General features: G+C 34.1%; 1 protein-coding gene across 1 annotated transcript; it reads right to left on the reverse strand.

The window, feature by feature from the left end:
* Positions 1–1,841: 1,841 nt before the first annotated feature.
* Positions 1,842–18,330, reverse strand: LOC117682148 (ubiquitin-like modifier-activating enzyme 1). The gene is made up of 22 exons (XM_066081996.1): positions 18,312–18,330; positions 12,987–13,093; positions 12,483–12,573; positions 12,054–12,186; positions 11,728–11,825; positions 11,408–11,554; positions 11,013–11,183; positions 10,639–10,746; positions 9,448–9,528; positions 9,057–9,212; positions 8,021–8,186; positions 7,535–7,731; positions 6,757–6,870; positions 6,339–6,485; positions 5,394–5,468; positions 5,075–5,264; positions 4,256–4,437; positions 3,788–3,874; positions 3,208–3,312; positions 3,026–3,109; positions 2,724–2,824; positions 1,842–2,350 (listed from the first exon to the last, which is right to left on the reverse strand). Exons 3-22 carry the CDS (start codon positions 12,501–12,503, stop codon positions 2,209–2,211), a joined length of 2,505 nt encoding a protein of 834 aa, XP_065938068.1. The 5' UTR covers positions 12,504–12,573; positions 12,987–13,093; positions 18,312–18,330; the 3' UTR covers positions 1,842–2,208.
* Between the last annotated feature and the right edge of the window lie 1,782 nt (positions 18,331–20,112).

Genomic DNA, 20,112 nt, shown 5'->3' on the forward strand with positions numbered 1-20,112 from the left:
CTCAATCCAAAATTGTCCGTTACTCGGGATCTACAGAGAAACAAACAATTCAATTTGATGATGAAGGTAAACCTCTGTACTCAGGGAATAGTTATACTAAATACATCACAGAGAACAAAAACCATGACATCTGTGTAGCTGACTTTGGAGCTAATGCAGTAGTGGTGGTTAATCAGGACGGGAAACTCAGATGGAGATACACCGGTCATCCCTCAGTTACCAAGAACAAACCATTTGATCCTTATGGTATCACACATGACAGTCAGAGTCATATCCTGACAGCAGACGGTGACAACCATTGTATCCACATTCTGGATCAGAATGGACTGTTTCTCCATTACATTGATAACTGTGGTCTGAAATATCCTTGGGGTTTATGTGTGGACAATAATGACAATCTGTTTGTGTGTGAGTTCTACAAAGGGAATGTAAAGAAAATCAAATATCTAAAGTAGACATCATCAATTATAAAAATGTGATGAAAATCAAACAAAAGTGGCCTTTTTTCTGACGTGTATATTGAATTTCTTTGTTAGCATTTTCTATGAAATAGATTTAAACTTTGCTTTCCTTATACTGATGGATTCATAAATTCTATTCTTTCATTATATTATAAATTTTATTTTAAATAAAAAATATCTCTAATCTGATTCCATTATTTAAAGTAAGTAGCATTTGAGCATTGTTTGCATGTTATATACAGCTGTTGTACCTTATCAAATAAATTGACAAGTGTCATGATCATCAGTGTCATGTCAATTACCAAGATAGATGTAGATTTCGCATGTTGCTGAAGTCCTATACAAACAATATACTGGTATTACATGTACATACATGTATAGGTAAAACTTATATATTATCATTATATATTAATTATTTAAAAATTATAATTAAAAAATATTTTAAGGGCTTAAATTGACAGGGACCATTTATCAGTATTAATAGACCATTCATGAAACATATATAACAGTATTTAACAGCTGTTAAAAGTACAAGAAAAACATTGCTTTGTATGTTTCGAGCAGAGGTTATGTAATTTGGGGCACTTGTTTTATTGTGTCAACTGGTCATAGGAAAATTCTTTGCTGTACTTCAACTTTTGTATGTATATATATGATTTAATATTGCAGTAGGTATCATTATGATAATAAAATCAAAATTTTTAAATCAGTTTTGAAAAGTGGTTATCATAGTAAACTCAATTGGAAAAAAAAAACATTAGAAATGTTCCGATCAATCATATTACAAATCCCCCCCCCCAAAAAAAAAAAAAACAAGAGGTCCAGTATTGGTCCGGGGGTCACAATTTTAACAATCTAGAATCTACACTATCTTAGGATGCATGCATAGTAATCTTACAAATTTTAGCATTGTAGTTCTTGAGAAGAATTTTGAACACCTTCCTCATGTTTTTCCATATTGAATTTTGAACCCTCTTCAGGCTGCAGTATTGGTCCAGAGTCATGGTTATTGAGCATTGAAGTTATTGAGAACAAATTTAAACATTTTTAAGACACACTCCTTTAATATTTCACTGTCTTGTAATTATCTCCCTTTTAAAAATGGTTCCGTGCTTTATTTCAAAAATTTAGAGTTCCCTTCCCAGAAAGATGCTTTGTGTTAAGTTTAGTTAAATTTGGCCCAGTGGTTCTAAAGAAGACGTCGAAAAGGTGAAACGTTTATGGATGGATGGACGGATGATAGGTGATCAGAAATTCTCATTTGAACTTTAACGTAGTTAATATCAGATAAAAACCCCAATCCACCCTTGGTAAGATTCACAGTCCAAATTAGAATACTCGTTGAAAACGCAGTCTTTTAAGAAAATAAACAACAACTTGTTAAACTTTTATGATTCTATTCATTTATTTTTTTTTTTAAAGTTTCATATAGACAGAATAAATTATTATGCACACTACCAAACCTGTCTGTGTACAGAGAATACTATAGAAAGACAATCAAATTATTGTTTGCTTTGTTTTCCTTTACACAAGTCCACAAGTTAATATTACATCATTGAGAAATACAAATATACAACAGTCAAAAAGAAGAAAAATCTTTGTAATTATGTTCATTGCACTTCACTGACTGTGCATCAGTCATCTGTTTGTCCGACTGTTTGTTGATAAGTCTCTCAATATGAGAATGTCCAGTGTCTGGTCACTACTCGTAGGGGTACCTATTGCGGTCTCTAGGGCAGTGTTTACATTACGACTGTGGTAGATTGTATTTAACGTACGGAACTTCTACATCCTCTCCCTCCGTATCGTTACAGCACAGCTCCAGCACTAAAGCTTTTACGTGACTAGGAATCTTCTTCTTGGAGACTCTTTTCACTACTTCTGATAATCTGCAATTCAATACATCATTTTGATAAGAAAAAGAATGCATAGAAATGTTCATAAATGAAGTAAGAAGAAAGTCGATTTTTCTACCATTGCTTGAGATATTATTGCATGTCAATTGATTCCTCTGACACAAACCGTGAACTGTTGTATAATGAATTGAATGCTTGTTAAAATAGTTCAGTTTTCTAAACAAAATTTCTTAAACTAGTCTTGATACAAGAATACTCTGAGCTATAAACATCCAGTTTCACCAAAATCTCTACGAGTTCATTATTTTTGTCTTGAGAATATTTGTGTCTTGTTAACATTCTGCCATGAAATTGTTTACTATTCCGAGACCTGTATAATTCAGAACATCAAAACACGTTAACTTACGGTAGTCCCAGTCGCTCCTGTCGTTTGGCGGGGGGCATGAAGAATGAATACAACATGGACACGCCCTGTGATAACATGGTGATCTCCAGCTTGTATTCTTTCTACAAAGGTATACACACATCATACATTTAATTATCAAGGTGACATCAAAGTATCCGACAGAGTCACAGAGTCCAATACTATCTATGGACAGCCAACAAAATGTTTAAAGAACGCTCATTTCTGGATATATGAAATCAATTCCAGCTTTGACAGACAATCATGAATCCATACATTTATCTAATAATAACAGACTAGTTTACCTGAAAATAATCTAAAAATTCCTGTAGGGTCATCTCTCCTTGAACTTCAAATCGGTCCCATAATGTGAAGTAAGTGTCATAATACTAAAATCATAAAGTACAAACATATACATACACATGTATTTGAGAAAGAGCAAACGAAGGCGTATCAGAGTTTTTAAAGTTCTGATTGAATTCATTACCTTGTTCTTGGGTGCTGCAATTGGTTCTGAGAAAGCAAAGAAGGGCAAGGCCAGATTTACAAATCCATTCTTGTAGCTTTCTAATTTATTATGTCCTTGTACAAGCTGTAAAAGAAAACTTTCATATTGTAAAAGTGGTAATAACCATACATCGAAAGACAAGTTTTACAACAAATGCATGCCGAAATATTTTTGATCAGGTGTGGATCCAGGATTTTTTTCCAGGGGAGAGGGTGGATCTACTTCCCTCCCCCCACACCCCCCCCCCCCACCAATGAAAGAAAATTTTACTGAATATAATTTTCATATTCAACAAAATGCTCAAAAGTTAAAGCCCCCCTTTTTATTATACAAGGGATGGGGGATCCAATGTTTATTTTTTATATTTAGTCTCCCTCCAGATCTGATCATGAATATCCTTGGAACGTATAGTTTTCCTTTGGAAAAGGACACAAACCTTTCCCTAGCTAACGTAGGTCAAACAAAATCAAAATGAACAGGTACATGAACAATTTATGCCATAAAACATAACCTGCACTCAAAGCACGAGTGGCTCTGATCCCTTCATGACCAGACATACCTTGATGAGTTCTACAGCCACTAGGCCTGTGATGAGTGCTGTGGTGGTAGCAATGGCTGGGATGATCTTTCCAGCAATCAACTTACTCTGAAACATTGAATGAAAAACAAATTAGTTTTCTTTAAATTTTGTTTTCGAAATTAGGCTGTTGTACATATCATTCTTGATCATTTGATAAACAGCACATATCTTTCTTTAGTAAGTGGTATTTAAAAATCTTAAGATCGGTCCAACCCAAAAATCCACATGCAACAAGACCCAATCAAAACAGCCTAATGATATATACATGTATATATAGACTTAATACATTCGTCACATACAGTTGGATGCTTACATATGCTTCAGACATTTCATTAATGTCAAGTATCTAAAGAACTGACTAACATGTACACTTTGCATTAATTGTGTGTATATATACATATGAATCAACCATATCTACTTTTAATTCATTAATTCCCCTCAGTATACCTTGTGTCGATCTGCTGGTGGAATGTCATAGTTCTCGGCTCTCAAATTGGAAGCAGCCACGATAAAGTCCATGTGGAAATTAGTATCATCATCTTTCTCAAACTCAATAGGAATTAATTTCATGGCCTTTACTTTCTCCACAGGGGGTAAGTCCTTTTGTAGATTTTCCACAGCAACAACATCTGCATTTTGAAAAATAATTATACAATTTCTCCAAGCCTCTTTAAAATTCTTGAAAAAATATCCCTTCTATAGTAAGCAAATGTGAAAAATTTGACCATGAACTAGATGAATGATCTTAAATTCGACCATTCATCTTTGACCTTGAAGTTCAATTTAAGACCTGTTTTTTTTTTTTCAAAAGCATGCAAAGAGGAGATTTAAAAAAAAATACGCCCTTTTCATACATCTCTGGGGGCATAAATGTGAAAAGATGTTGTCCATTATGTACAGTAAAACACAGTTATAACGAAGCACCAGGGACGGGCGATTTTGCTTCGTTATAAGCGTAATTCGACATATCCGTCAAGTTAACAACATGTAATATAGTCGCGGGGAGTGAAAATCACTTCGCTGTAAGTCTCAATTCATTATAAGTGTGTTCGCTATAACTGTGTTTTACTGTATTTGGGTTAAAATGACTGAAATAAATCTATTTCATCATAGAAACAATAGATCAAATCATTTTAAGCAATATCTTTTTTCTTTAAATCCCAAAATACAGGCATGTTCGTGTAAATGTGGGGAAAAATTAAAAAAAAAATTCCCTTATTTATCACAAGGAGTTTGCAACACACACAACAAATTTTGTCAACAAACCTAGGTTTCCTTGGTTTCTTTCCATTTCAGCATCAGTCACTTCAATCTTTATCCCTGACCTAGGTTTAAACTCGGGAACTTTGACCTTTGACACCATATCACAGATAGCCTTTGGATCCCGAACTTGTTTGATGCCATACATTTGAGCCCTGAGATTAGCTACAGACATAACATAGTCGAAATGGGTGGTCTGCAATAAAGAGGACAAAATAAGACAAAGATTATTTCCTGCAGAGAATCGAATTGCAGGGTAAACATTACTGACAATTCAATTAAGATACAAAATAATAGTTAGAGGAAGATCACAGACTGAACTTACATTATTTACATCAAACTCCAGTGGATGCGGACATCTTTTTGGACCAGACCAAAATGGAGCTCCGGAACTTGTGACCTGATCAAAAAAATCAACCAAACACAAGTTATTCTACCTTTCTATTATTTATGACAAAACTCTTAACACTATTCTATTAAGTTTGTAGAGGATTTGATAATAAATAAAATAACCATACATCATTATGTACTATACTTAATTTGTTTATTTTAGCTCTTAAAATTCAAATTACACAAACGCTCTCTAATGCCATTTCCACATGACATATCCTTAAGGTCAGACGACAAGTTGCTCAATTTTAGATAACTTTTTCTAGGAATTTGTTAATGGTTTACAACTACTTTGACAAGCTTTCTTGCAAAAAATTAGGGTACCTTACCAGGCATTTCTTCAAAATACTAGAGTATGCATTTTTCTATATAATCTTCTTGAAAATACACTTGAATTGCTGATATAAAAATAAATACATCTACAGCACAGAAAATTCACTATAATAGAACTATATCTCCGCCGGGGCGGGGCTTTGAACTCACGACCTTTAGAACCAGCTTCTGGCAGTGAGCGTCCACGGTTCTAACCACTCGACCATCTGGACATATAACCAATTATTAATAAATTTTGATCGTTTTTAAAGTAATTATAAAATTAAATTTTTTTATTGGAACTCTTTATTACGAGGAGATACAAAAAAGATTCTCGAGGAACGTGTCGTCTGACCTTAAGATGACAATTTCAGGAACTTTTCTGTCCCCCTCCCATTCTTCAATTATGCTAATTTTTCCTAAGTTTAATTATGAAGGATTGTTATGCAATTTGGTTTCCATCAGATTATAAGCTGACAATGGATTTTCATAAGTGTACATGTACATGCTTAAAGACAATTGAATAAAAAGAAATAGCTGTGTATAAATCACTATCAACAACACAGACCTGATCAGGAGGGAAGTTGAACAGAAGCTGACGAATGTTGTTATTATAGTTCTCCTGGAACAGATTCCTGGCAAAAGTCACGCAGTCCTGGAAACTGGTTGGTCTCTCGTCAACGATGGCCTTCTTAATTCCTTGTAGTGTCTCCACCTATATGTACACAAGGCAAACCAAACGTTAATCACACAAAAAAATACTACTATATTGGATATTTATTACAACATGGAGAAATTTCATTATGAATAGGGCGATTGATACCCTTTATGGAAGAAAAAAGGGCACAAATTCTTCAATGTATCCCCATTTTCTGTTGGAAGAAACTGAGATTATTTGCATATTCATGCAACATTGGCTTGTGCACATGAAGATAATTTTAATGTTCAATGGACGAAAATCACAAATGCCCCTGGTTTTGACTTACTGGCTGTGTGCCTGGGAGTTTGGCAGTTCTCTCCAGGAATTTAGGATCTGTGGCATATTGAAGGGCGCCCTCTACTGGCTGGATGAACAGTCCCTCAAACTGGTCTCTGGCCCACTGCAAAAACACAAATTATACAGTATTAAAGGGATAATATATCTAAGAGTTTAACTAATAGGGCAGCAATTAAGCCATATTCTATGGAAATTTTTGAAAAAAGTATAGATTGGCCAAATTTGGTATATTGGTGTATATTATCCTGATGTGGTTCCCAACTTGAGTGACATCATCATTGCGAGTACTGTATGTACACTGCATTGAAAATATGTAATTACCGTTATTGTGAATTGACTCACAGAATTAATTGAAAGACCTTGTTTGAATAGCATTGCATTAGCAGCGGAACAATTTGTAGATTTTTGCATGTTTAGAAGGTTTTGATCTTTCACAACTTCATGCTTCAAAATATCAAATTTGTACATGCATTGTGGTAAATACACACATGAACATTCACTCTTTTAAAAAAAAAATTATTACAAAAATAATGTAGTTTCAATGACATTGAGGAGCTTCATCAAGTTACAAAATAAAAAATAACCTTTTTAGTCTCATTTTCTCATAATTTTAGCACAACAAATTTTTTTTCTTCTAAAAAATCTAATATTTATAGGTTTTTCCTTTTATCAAGTTCTCTCAACCTTGAACTTAGCACTCTACACACAACCATTAGACTTCCAACAGAAACTTGACAGGTCTGGGGATCTCTACAGGAATTCCCTACCTGTAGTGTGTGTTCGATGGCGTTGGGGAAGTTCTTGAGGGTACAGATAGGAATGGATTTCTCGGGAGGGTCCTGTGAGGATGAGTAAGACTTGGTCAGTTTGGGAATGACCACCTGTACGTTGCCCTTGGTGCCCAGGGTCCCTGATTCCAGCAGGGGCTTGTTGTAATACACACATCTCCTGTCCATGTACAATCCTGGGCAATAAAACAAACCCATATTGATTATTATTCAATACAACACACTGTACTAAATTATGCATTATGCAGTTTTTATTAAATGTTCATAAGCATTTTAATATTTTTTTCATATACACATGTACTGTTGATGTATGAATATTAAATCATCTAAATTTTTTTTAAATTCTTAAATCAACGGTGTTTGCTGAAATATTACAGTACCAGGTGTTTGCTGAAATATTATCGTACCATTTATGTTCTTTGCATACAATTTTGTTGAAAAAAAAATTTTAAACAAGTAACTCACTTGCATCCACATTGTCGAGGGCATTAGCCACACCATCCAGCTTCTCAAAGAAATCGTCAGTGTAGATGTTCTCTGTATCAGGCCCCACCCTGTTTTCCTGGGAGGTGATGTTTATGTAGGGATTCATGTGTTTGGCAACACAGGCTGCTGTTGAGGATTTAGGTTTCTAAAACAAAATTTCGTGGATAAGTAAAAGTATAATGAGCAATCTAATAGTAATACATCTCCTATTGGTATGGGCCTCAGGGGCTGAAAAATCCGATTGCCCGACACCCGTGGTTTTTCCGATCGGGCAAGTAAAAAATCGGTAGGGACTTGCCCGTGGGCAAGTGACTTTTTAAACTTTCGCATATGTACTGAAAATGAAAGTACCGTATGTTGCCGAACATAATACACACTATTTTCTAGAAAATTCTTCATGATCTAAGGGTGTTAAAATTATACACCACAATAGGATTTTGACGTGGTTTTTTTCCTTTATTTTTAACACCTCTGCGGCCTTAGTGAAATCATGGCCGTGAAGACGTGTGCGCTTGTGACCTATTATCTCGGACATTCACCTAAGGTGACAGAAATTATCAAAACATCCAAAACTGTTAATAGAATGTTTGTTTTTTTACCTTTAAAACAAATCCAACTAAATATCAACATGTTATGTGTTCATTTTTTAACAAACTCTCGAGAAAACCAAGAGGAAGAACTATATATTTTATGAAGAGCACTGAGTATTAAAAGTGGAAAAATTTAAAGTGAAGGGCAAAACCATCGTACGGTATGTGTATTGTTTATTTTTAATCACAATGAAGAATTTGGTTGGGCTAGTAGATATTGAGGTAGGGCAAGTAAATTTTGCCTTGCCACTTGCCCGAGGGCAAGTGCTTAAAAAATGTATTTGTCAGCCCCTGGGCCTCTTAAATGAAACTCCAACGATATCTTATTTTTAAGCTTATATTCATACTGTAAACAATCTCTCTCTCTCTCTCTCTCTCTCTCTCTCTCTCTCTCTCTCTCTCTCAGAGCATGTATATATACTGACCTGTACGTCCCAGGGCCTAAACAGGAACTGTCTGTTAAGGTTGGACTTCTCAATGATGTCCATGTCTGTCACATATATATGTCCATTCTCTCCTGCAGACAGACCCATCAAGGCCCAGTTCTTTAACATTTCACATCCAATGGCACCAGCTCCCACCTACAAAACAATTCTAACATTACTACACTTCAAATATCTTCATTCAAGCACTTCGAATACTTCATGTCTAAAAATCTTTAACAAAGTTACCAGTCTTATCATAAACTGTTTCCACATTGCTCAAAGATGTAACAATTGTAAATATACATTTACATTGTATGCATTATATCAATAACTTATATCATATCATCCAATTACTGTAATCTGTTATTCAAAAGAAATCAACAGCACTTACCAAGAAATATTTGAGGTTTCCCATCTTCTCCTGGAAATCTGACCCAAATACAGCTACCTGTCCATCATATCGACTATTGGTCTGAAAGTCAAAAAAAATGTTTTGATTTTAAATCTGACAATAGATAAATACTTATAAAGTGACAATTTTGCATCAATTTGAGCTGTTTATTCTATGTTCAACTTCTTTGAACCATTGGCGTGCTAAATGGTTTACAGTAACTTACTGGTTTACACTTACTTTTAGAAATCACAGGTTTACATTACTAGTTACTGTTTTACAGTTACTCTCTAATTTACTAGTTACTACATGTAATATTTGGTCTATGGTTACGACAGTTACATACTGGTTTACTGATTACTACAGTACCGATCAGACCCAACCTAACAGAAGGGAAACCCCAACTAAACCCTGGGTTTACTTTTTGAAAATTTGGGTCCACTCGGGGTTTACTTTGGGTGTACTCGGGGTTTACTCGAGAATTGCTTTTGGAGTTAACTATACGCACTGAAGTGTGAAACAAACTTGTATTTTATCTTATCATCCTACTGCCTGTAATTCCTGCCCTTTGTAAATTCCGAATACACATGTAGCGTCTGCTTTCAGGGTATTCTTCTGATCGGGGTTTACTCTCTGTGTCCACTCTGGGTTTACTTGGGGTTTACTCTGGGTCCACTCTAGTAAACCCAGAGTAAACCCAGAAAGTAAACCCAGGGTTTAGTTGGGGTTTACTTTCTGTTAGGTTGGGTCTGATCGGTACTGTAAACCCTAACTCAACCCTGGGTTTACTTTCGGGGTTTACTCTGGGTTTACTACAGTGGAACCAGGGTAAACCCAGAGTGGACACAAATAGTAAACCCTGATCAGAAGCATACTCTGAAATTAGACGTTACATGTGTATTTGGAATATACAAGAGGCAAGAATTACAGACAGTAAGATGGTAAGTTAAATGAAGGGTTTGCTTTACACTTCAGTGCTACAGTTGACCCAAAAAGCAAATTCAGAGTAAACCCAAAGTAAGCCCTGAAAGTAAACCCAGGGTTTAGTTGGGATTTACTCTGGTGTTAGGATGGGTCTGATCGTTACTGTACAAGTACTCAATGATTTACGGTTACAACAGTTACTTACTGGTTTACTAGTTACTTCAAGTACTCAATGATTTAGGGTTACTACAGTTAACTGTTACTTACTGGTTTACAGTTTTCCTCTGTCAGAGAGGTGTCCTTGTCTTCTGGTAAACACTCCAGAGCATCAAAGTACATGTACTGACACACTGGGTGGAACTTCCCCGAGCAGGCCTGAAAACAACAACATCAACTCTACTTATTACCTGTACACCTCATTATCATAATTTTTTATATGGATTTAAACAGTCACATGGCAGAGAAAATGGGAATCTATATAAATATCTTTTCCAATATGTGCTAAATGTATTATTTTTTCAATAAACTAAACTAATTCTTGATTCATGTAAAATAATTTTAATAGTAGAACATAGCTTCAATCAAATGCATATTAACAAGACAAAAAAAAGTTTTAATCATCATATGACATTTGACCTTACCTTCATGACCTCCTGAGCTGCCACCCCTCCCATAATGGCTGCCAATGGACACAAGTCTCCACGGCAGGTGTAAGCCATCTCTCTCATTACATTCTCGTCCAGTTCATCCGCTTTAGCTGGTGACTTCTCATTCAAGGCCTTCACAACTTTAAGGAATTCATCAGCATCAGCCTTAAAAAGAAGAGAGAAAAAAGCTTCAAAATCAAAATTTTACTGATTCACTTTCTTAAACCTCTAAGGTTTCTGTTCTATAAACAACAAGCAAAATATTTTAGTTTTAATTACTCACCCCCCAAAAAATGGACTTTGAAAGTTTTAAGTTATTGTTTCTTGAAGAAAAAATTGGAATTTGGAAGTATAAAAGTATTGTTTCTATGAATATAATTAAAACTGACCTTGCATCGACTACGAGGCAGCTGTCCTTTCTGTTTCTGGAATTCATACAGAGCCTGGAAACCAATGTGTAACTGACCGGGGCGGTCAAACTTAGCAAAGTCTGTCATGAGGAACTCGGGGGCATCCATAGATGCCTTGATGGATTTCTGAATGCACAAAGAAATAAAAATCAGTAATGAGTTGTAATGAAGACAATTTTTTTTTATTCAGTTCCTTAGTTACAACAATGAACCCTACTTTTGAAACAACATTAAAAAAAATCAATAGGAAAAAGCTGGAAGAAAATAAACTGACACATTATACAGTTGTATAAACTTACAAAGTGAATTGTTTTATGCGTCTTGACTTGGGAAACAACTCCCCCTCGTTCATAGTTGGAAAATTTGCTTGTATCTCCAATGCTAAACGTGTACGGTCCTGCAATTAAGAAAGCATTTATCAGATAACAACAACAACAAAAACACAACAAAACTTTTCTTTAATACGTACATGTATCTTCAAATATTAAATTGGTACAGTCCAAAAGTAAATAAAAAACTGTTCTTTTCAACATACACGTGTACATATAGGTGAAGTAGGAAATTCATATATTCTGAAATAAATTGATTCAAATGTTCAAAAGGAAATAGACTGAGGGAGAATTACCTAGCACTTTGATTTTGATTGGTTTACACCCATTGAGCTCAGTCATTCCCTGTACTTCAGTGAAAGTGACGTGATCCCCGTCCTCGTAACCATGGCGGGCCTCGTCCAAACAAGTGACCACGCCCTCTTTATCCTAAAAATAGATCAAATTGTTCAGCCCACATCTTTTGAACACTTTTGTATATTATTTTTTTTCATCTTTACATAATAGAGTGCTGTGAATATAATTTTTTTTATTTCATTCTCCACAGACACCATGAGAAAAAAATTTCAAGTTTGAATAAGGAACAATCAATTTTAACTTAAATTATTTTTAACTTATTTAGTGTTTCACATTCACCCTGATCAGAATGCCTTTTACTGTATGTCATACCCTGCACCACCAGCTAGGAATAGGGTCTTTTTTTAATCTGTCTGGGTCTGCCTTACCTTAGTGATGGATGCCACCATGTTTGTGATTGGCTCCTCCCCATCCACATCATTCACCACGAAAATATCTCCAAAGTCGCAAAACAGCTCCCTGCCAAAAATCAAAACCCCCACATTAACATTACTATAACCAGACAATGAGCCTCAGTTCTAGTTTCTATAGCGACTATGACTGATAAGGAACAACCAACAAGGAGCTTCATACACCAATGGTATTCATTATTTGCCTGAATTTTCATCACATACAGAATGCTTTTTTAATATCATGGAAATTTTTACTATGAAAAACCTGACAATTTTCAAGAAAAGAGTTGAGCTCTTTCAATGAAGTTTACTGATAGAAATGTAAATTTTATAAAATGAACTTGTATTGTATAAGTGCACTTTTATCTTAACTATTCGCTTGGAGATAAAGCTTGCAGAAAATAAGGTTATCATAAATAAGGCAAACCATTTCATACAATAAACGAATATCAGCTTAAGTCCAACAACATTGAAACTTACGCAAACAGTCCTCTGGAATCAACAGAAATGAATTTAATGTTGTTCTTGTGGCAGATCTCTCCAATTCGGATTTTCTCCTCCAAATTTGAGTTAGTCAGGACAACTACCTACAAATGAAATCATAAAGACTAGTAAATTATTTCAAGCTAAAAATAATTGAGTAAGTAAAATATATCCTCAATTCACATCTTAATAAAAACAATTAAGAAATTCAAAGAAATTTTAACGAAAATGGTTTCTAAAACAGCATTTAAATAAAAACTAGAGGTACTGTGAGCAAGCCCACAATTTATACCCCCTGCTAAGAAAAAAAATCATAATGCGTGTATTTTTGCTATTATAGAAAATATTGGATGAATCTATTTCACTGTCCATTTTCTATAAATAACAACTGCTCTCTTTTTTAAAACTGTAAATGCTAATAGGAGTAAACAAACCAATTTCTGTCCTTTAATTCCATTTTAAATTTAAGTTAACTGTTGATGCATGAGGACAGTTGCATACTTCCGTTAACAACCATGACTCGAATCAAACGAAATCCACATGTCAAGTATTCTCTTTTGAGAAGTGGACAGGCATAGCCTGCAAGTAATCTATTATTTTACACTCGCAAAAATAAAATCTGAAAACAAAAAAACATTTATTGTGGAACACATGTGGAAAGTTTTACTGAATTCTGTAGCTACATCAAAAAGTTATGAGCGATTATTAAAACCATGGTGCTCGCAGTGGCCTCTGATTTATGAAAATATGTTTAAAGTTATACTGTATGCAATTTCACGGCGTGTTAATTTTGAATGATTTTCTTGGTTCTAATTTGTGCAAATAAACATGTCTATTCACAAGACATAGCAAACTTGTTTATATCATGACCACCCGAGAATATATACATATACAAGTTTAGGGAACCCTGCCTTTTAGGGGAGGGGTTGAAAAACTGCCATTATATTATTCAATTTTAAAGAATTGGCGTGCATTTTCATATAAATTAGCATTGTCAGGTTCTAGTAAAACTAATGCGGGTGCTGAATCATAGCTAAATTCATACTTCACTTTAATATTGGCGTTTTAGGGGCATAATTTTATAGATTCTGTATACCATACAAGCGTCTAAATAACTCATTTTACACAAAATTTGTATTACCGTACATAGAAGCTTTTTTGGTTAACGATGATAAAACCAACTTTCTGGATAAGCTGCTGTATATTTTTGGGGCAGTTTGGACGGTCCGATGCACTATAATCGGGTCGCTGTTTGATGTTCTACGAAATTTCAGAGGAAATCTGGGCTAATTTTGTATGCGCCATTGATAGCAAAATAAGAGAGGTACCAGCCACAAAGGCTCATTGTTGGTGATTTCTAATCTACACACATCGATAGAACGCCAAAAACCTCCACTTTATGACTTAAAACACATCATAACAATTTTCCTTCATCCACTTCTCTTCGCAAGCCAATCTGATTAAAATATCAGCTGTTCTCATACATAATAACATATATTAAGTGAATGTCAAAAATAAAGTCAATAAATGAAAAAAAAATGAATGAATATATATATAAATAAATGAATAAACAAGATATCTGTGAGCCAATGCTCACTAGTGATACCCCCGCTCTGATGTGAATATGCAAAATAAGCAAAGTCGACATTTAACAGAAAGCTGGCATCCGATTGGTACAGAAATATAGTCCACAATATGGCATGCCTAAACAAATAGTGTGTTAAAATTTCAAGCATCTGCGATAAATAGCTGCTGATAAATCTTTGAGGAAAATTTGTTTGAAAATTTTGGCTAAAATAAACAAGGTACTCATTTAACAGGAAGATGACGTCCGATTGGTACAAAAATATATCCCACGATATGGCATGCCTTAACAAACACTGTGTAAAAATTTCAAGCATCTCCGATAAATAGCTGCTGAGAAATCTTTGACGAAAATTTGTTTGAAAATTTTGGCTAAAAAATAAGCAAAGTCGACATTTAACAGGAAGTTGAAGTCCGATTGATACAAAAATATCTCCCACAATATGGCATGCCTAAACAAATAGTGGGTTAACATTTGAAGCATCTGCGATAAATAGTTGCTGAGAATTCTTTGACGGAAATTTGTTTGAAAATTTTGGCAAAAAATAAACAAAGTCATCATTCAACAGGAAGTTCACGTCTGATTGGTACAAAAATATATCCCACGATATGGCATGCCTATACAAATACTGTGTAAAAATTTGAAGCATCTGCGATAAACAGTTGCTGAGAAATCTTTGACGAAAATTTGTTTGAAAATTTTGGTTAAAAAATAAGCAAAGTCGTCATTTAACAGGAAGTTGACGTCCGACTGGTACAAAAATATATCCCTACGATATGGCATGCCTATACAAATACTGTGTAAAAATTTCAAGCATCTGCGATAAATAGTTGCTGAGATAAATGCGACAGAAATTTTTGTTACGGACGGACAGACAGACGGACAGACAGACACACAAGGGTAAAACAGTATACCCCCTCTCCTTCGGAGCGGGGGTATAATTAATTAATTAATAAGTAAAAAAGAGCAGTTAATAAACTATAATATATATATATACAAATATATAATTACATACAATAAGTCAATGTCAAGAAATAAAGTCAATAAATAAACAATCAAATGAATGAATAAATAAATAAATAAATATATAAGTTAATTAATTAATTAATTAATACAAAGAAGTTAAAGTTAATGACACGCCTCATTAACGGAAGAAATTTTTAGAGACATGGTGCGGTAGTAGGTTGTTGACAAATCTCTTACTACCGGTAACTTAAAATTAAGGAGTTGAAAGGCCCACGCATCACCGTAGTCCAAGGTAACACTCGTTTTCTTGCCCAGTGTATGGTTAAGAATAGTTTTTTGTCTGAAAAGCCGCCGAGTTCCAAACAAAGATAAATGTTGAAAAAGTGTGAGATGTCTGTCCACCAATTATTGCGAATCGAGCAAGTCCCTGTACAGGAGCAAGTAATGTGAGCAGCGTTGTGTCACCTGTCTTGATGACAGGTAGTGATATTTACCTCTGTCTGTTATACCATGTTTCGAGGGATCATTTTTTTTCAATTAATATTAAAAGTTTTCTTTATTTATCAAAGTTTCTCTTTGAATATATTTATACACATACAAAGGGTGAGGATATTGTGTATTGGAAATATGAGGGACTGGAGGTGATATACTAGGATTACAATTTTATATTGGCAATTAAATGAGAGAGAGAGAGAGAGAGAGAGAGATGTCATTTCAATATTCAATATATAATTATCATAATGCACCAAAGAAATCAAGATAACAGTAAAATTAAATGCCTGCATAATGCAGATTTTCCGGTGTAATGTAGAATAATGACACCACGGTCATTATTCTACGTAGAAAAATAACCCTTTTGCCTGAAGAATAAGTGTCATTTTCATAAAAATGAGCACACTCTACATGAAGAAAAGTGACCCCTGTAGAATAATGACCCCTTTATAAATTAAAGTTTTTCAGTATATTTTTTTATTATTCATGAGATAGTTTTTACAATATTGTAATTTTTACTGCAGTTTACAGAGAATAACAGAAATTATAATTCATATAAAACAGTCATTGTGCTTATTTACAATTCTTAGCTGATATGTTCACTCTAGACAACAAAACCATGATTCCAAATCTGGAAAAATTCAATGCTATTTTAAGGATTTTGCAGCATTGATACGCATGCATGAAATCTGAAGAAACAGTCCAGTTATAACTTACCTAAACAAAATATAGCTCATTGGTAATCGATGCTCTTCAAATAGCATAAATTGAGGAAACTTTAATCTCAAGGATTAAAATACATGTAAAACATAAACATTCAATATTTTACCAAATTTATTTTGTTCATATTCTTACGAAAAAGCTCAATTATGTCTGATTTTATAAAAATGTTGTCATAAAAATCACAAGTTTTTCTTTAATTACAAAAAAGACAGTGTGAGAAATTAACGGTAGACCGATAGACAAAATCTATAGAAAATAGGCCCGGTCTAGAGTAACTCGAATATTTGTAGATCAACTTGAATGTCTATAGAACGAATGCAGCCTGTCGTCTAGTCGATTGAACGTTTTACTCAATACCTTTTTAAATACACTGCGATAAGAAGCAGAATGTATATGCCATGTGCTATTGAAAAGTCAAAAACAATATTCAGAGTATGTCATTTTTTGACAAACTGAAGTATTCACAAGGTGCTAGAGCTGGGAAAAAAACCCAGATAGTCATACATTATTCTAGTTTTCGCATTTGTGAACCCAGACTGTACACCTGGAATTCATGACCGACGTTCAGTTTTCCTTAAGATTCTGCGCTTTTGTTTCCTTTTGTATCATGTTATCTACAGTATTCAAGGGAATAGGGTATTTTATATATCTATTTCCCTTTACTTTATCTGAGTTTATTTGATTGGTATTACAAAATAATCATTACAAGGCAATGTCACTGTGTGTGGGTTTAGAGCCAGGCACCCTTCACCATGTCCTATAGTATGAGTTCCTATTGTGTTGTGAAGTACAAGGTTATTTCACCATGTTCACCCGTAATAAAATTACAATACAAATTAAGAATAATATTTTTTGTTGTTTTTGGTCTATAGAAAATCAGTCAGGTCTATAGATTTTGAAAATGTTGTAGACCGATTGTCTATAGTACAAAAAAGTTAATTTCGCACACTGAAAAGAATTGTTTTCAAATACCACAAAAAAGGTAAAATAGAAAAGTAAAGGAATTTCCCTATCCATTAAGGTATTACATGTAGGTATTGGTTTATAAAAAATGAAGTTATATGACTCTATAATGTGAGGCCCTCAATTCAGTTTTTGCTCCATTTTGATGCTAGCTTGAGATTACCTCACCTATATGACATCATAGTGATAAGTTGTTTTTACATAAGTTAAATATTTGCTGAACTTTTATTTAAGCCTAATTTCGGAACAAATACACAATGACTTAACTCATTAAATATATGTCATAGGGAAAAGAAACTTGCTTCTATTATGTTTTTCTTTTTATTCTTGTATATTGTTACCATGGTAACAAATTAACAAAATTTATCAAAAGACACATCCTGCGGAAGAGAGTCTACATTTAACTTAAGTTCAAAATCCAGAAGAACAAAAGATACCCATTAAGTCTGTGAAATATGTATAATCAATATAAAGTTTCTCAGTATCTAATACTCTAAATTATCTGCATGTAAAATACTGGCCAGGGTATAAGTTTTTACAGGTTCTTTCCTTTAAACTTGGACAATGTAGGTACAAAAATGAATTTTACTTACATCAAGTGTGGCTCATTGTTGTGTTTTATTCTTTGAAGATTTGTTCCATTTCAATTTACATGTTATCTAAAATGAAATGTTTTGAATTTAATTCTACATGTATCAAACACTATCCCCAACATTTGCAATTCCATGTCAAAAGCAGCCATATCTTTAAAACTCAGAGAGAGAGAAAGAGAGAGAGAGAGAGAGAGAGAGAGAGAGAGAGAGAACAGATAGGCAACAATAACTACATCTTCATGCATAACACATCTGTACAGCCTAAAGACACCCCCCCCCCCACCCCACCAACATTCAATATCAACCCCACCCCATCATATTGATCTATTTTTTCAATAGTATTAATAATAAATATTATACTATAGTAAATATCTACTTAAAATGATTACTGATAATTTCATTCAATTTTCATTATGATAAACAAAGATAGATTTAGTGGATTAAGTATTAACCAACATGGTAGGCTTCTACATGTTAAAGAGTGCATACCTACATCTTCGGTATATAGTCATGTCACATGCATGACAAATTAATTTACTCAAATTTAATGCAAATCTATCATCATAAATATAGAATTGGAACCTAACGGACACTTATACAATTCACTTACGATGCAAACTAATCTTAGATAGCTGGAAACTGCTAGAATGAAGTATTTTTCCTCACCGGAAACTATCTACTTCTCTACTTTCACTTTTGCTGGTTTGAAATGATCGCATTAAAAACCCGAAGTGATATTTGGTCTCAAAATTTAAAAAAAATGTCTTCGAAACTCATATATAATTAAAAACACACATGCATCTTCATTGTTTTAATGTAAAAACTCAAAATAATTTACATTCAAGTTAAAATCACTATTTCTTTAATTGAAATTGGTTTTTTTTTAAATCCCGGGGGGGGGGGGGTGTTGTGATGGATATTTTCCTAGAAGATGTGTTATTAAAATGATTTAAACTTGTTGATGAACTTATTGGAAATTTAGTTTGTTCACATAAATGAGAAGATGTACAAAAGAAAAAAGCACGTTTATCATAACCCCCACGACCTATAGACTGACCCCACAAGGGGCATACTTTGCAGAATATAAAACCAACATGTAAAGGGATTTTACGGTGTTATTATCACGAAGCCGATAACGGGTAAAGTAAATCGTAATCTAACAGACTGGTAAATAAGGAGTTCACCATCTAAAGTATGTCAAGTTTTATTCAAATATATCAAGAAATAAGGAAACACGAAAAGAAAACGTAAAATTTTAGCCGATAACTGGTACAGTGCCAGTATACAGTGATTTATTTACAATTTCGGCGTTTATATGAACAGACTAGAGTGAAAATTCAAGTAATTTCAAATTCGTATCTTGGATACGGGGTAACCAATTTCTATTCTTGTTTACAGCGGGGGTCATTTTTACGGGAGTCATTTTTCTTCGTGTTTAACATGAAGAAAAATAACCCCTGGGTCATTTTTCTTCAGAAAAATACAATTATTCCTCAGCAAGGGTGGGGGGTCATTACTCTACGTCAAAAAATGACCCCCGGTCATTATTCTACGGGGGTCATTATTCTTCATTACACCGGCCGGGGAGGGGGGGGGGGGCACACGCCATGCAAATTGTTGAACTAAAAATAATTGTAAATAAAGTTTATGTTTTATCATTTCTTCGGAAACGACACTATATTTCAAAGATTGTGTAATCCATCCCATAGAAACGTAAACCTAGGAAAACTACCGGAACCACATGTAGGTAATAGAGGCAAGGAACTCCGCAACACGGGGCTCGGTTTCGAGATTAAATTCC

The sequence above is a fragment of the Magallana gigas genome, chromosome 4, assembly GCF_963853765.1.
Source record: "Magallana gigas chromosome 4, xbMagGiga1.1, whole genome shotgun sequence".
Lineage (NCBI taxonomy): Eukaryota > Metazoa > Mollusca > Bivalvia > Ostreida > Ostreidae > Magallana > Magallana gigas.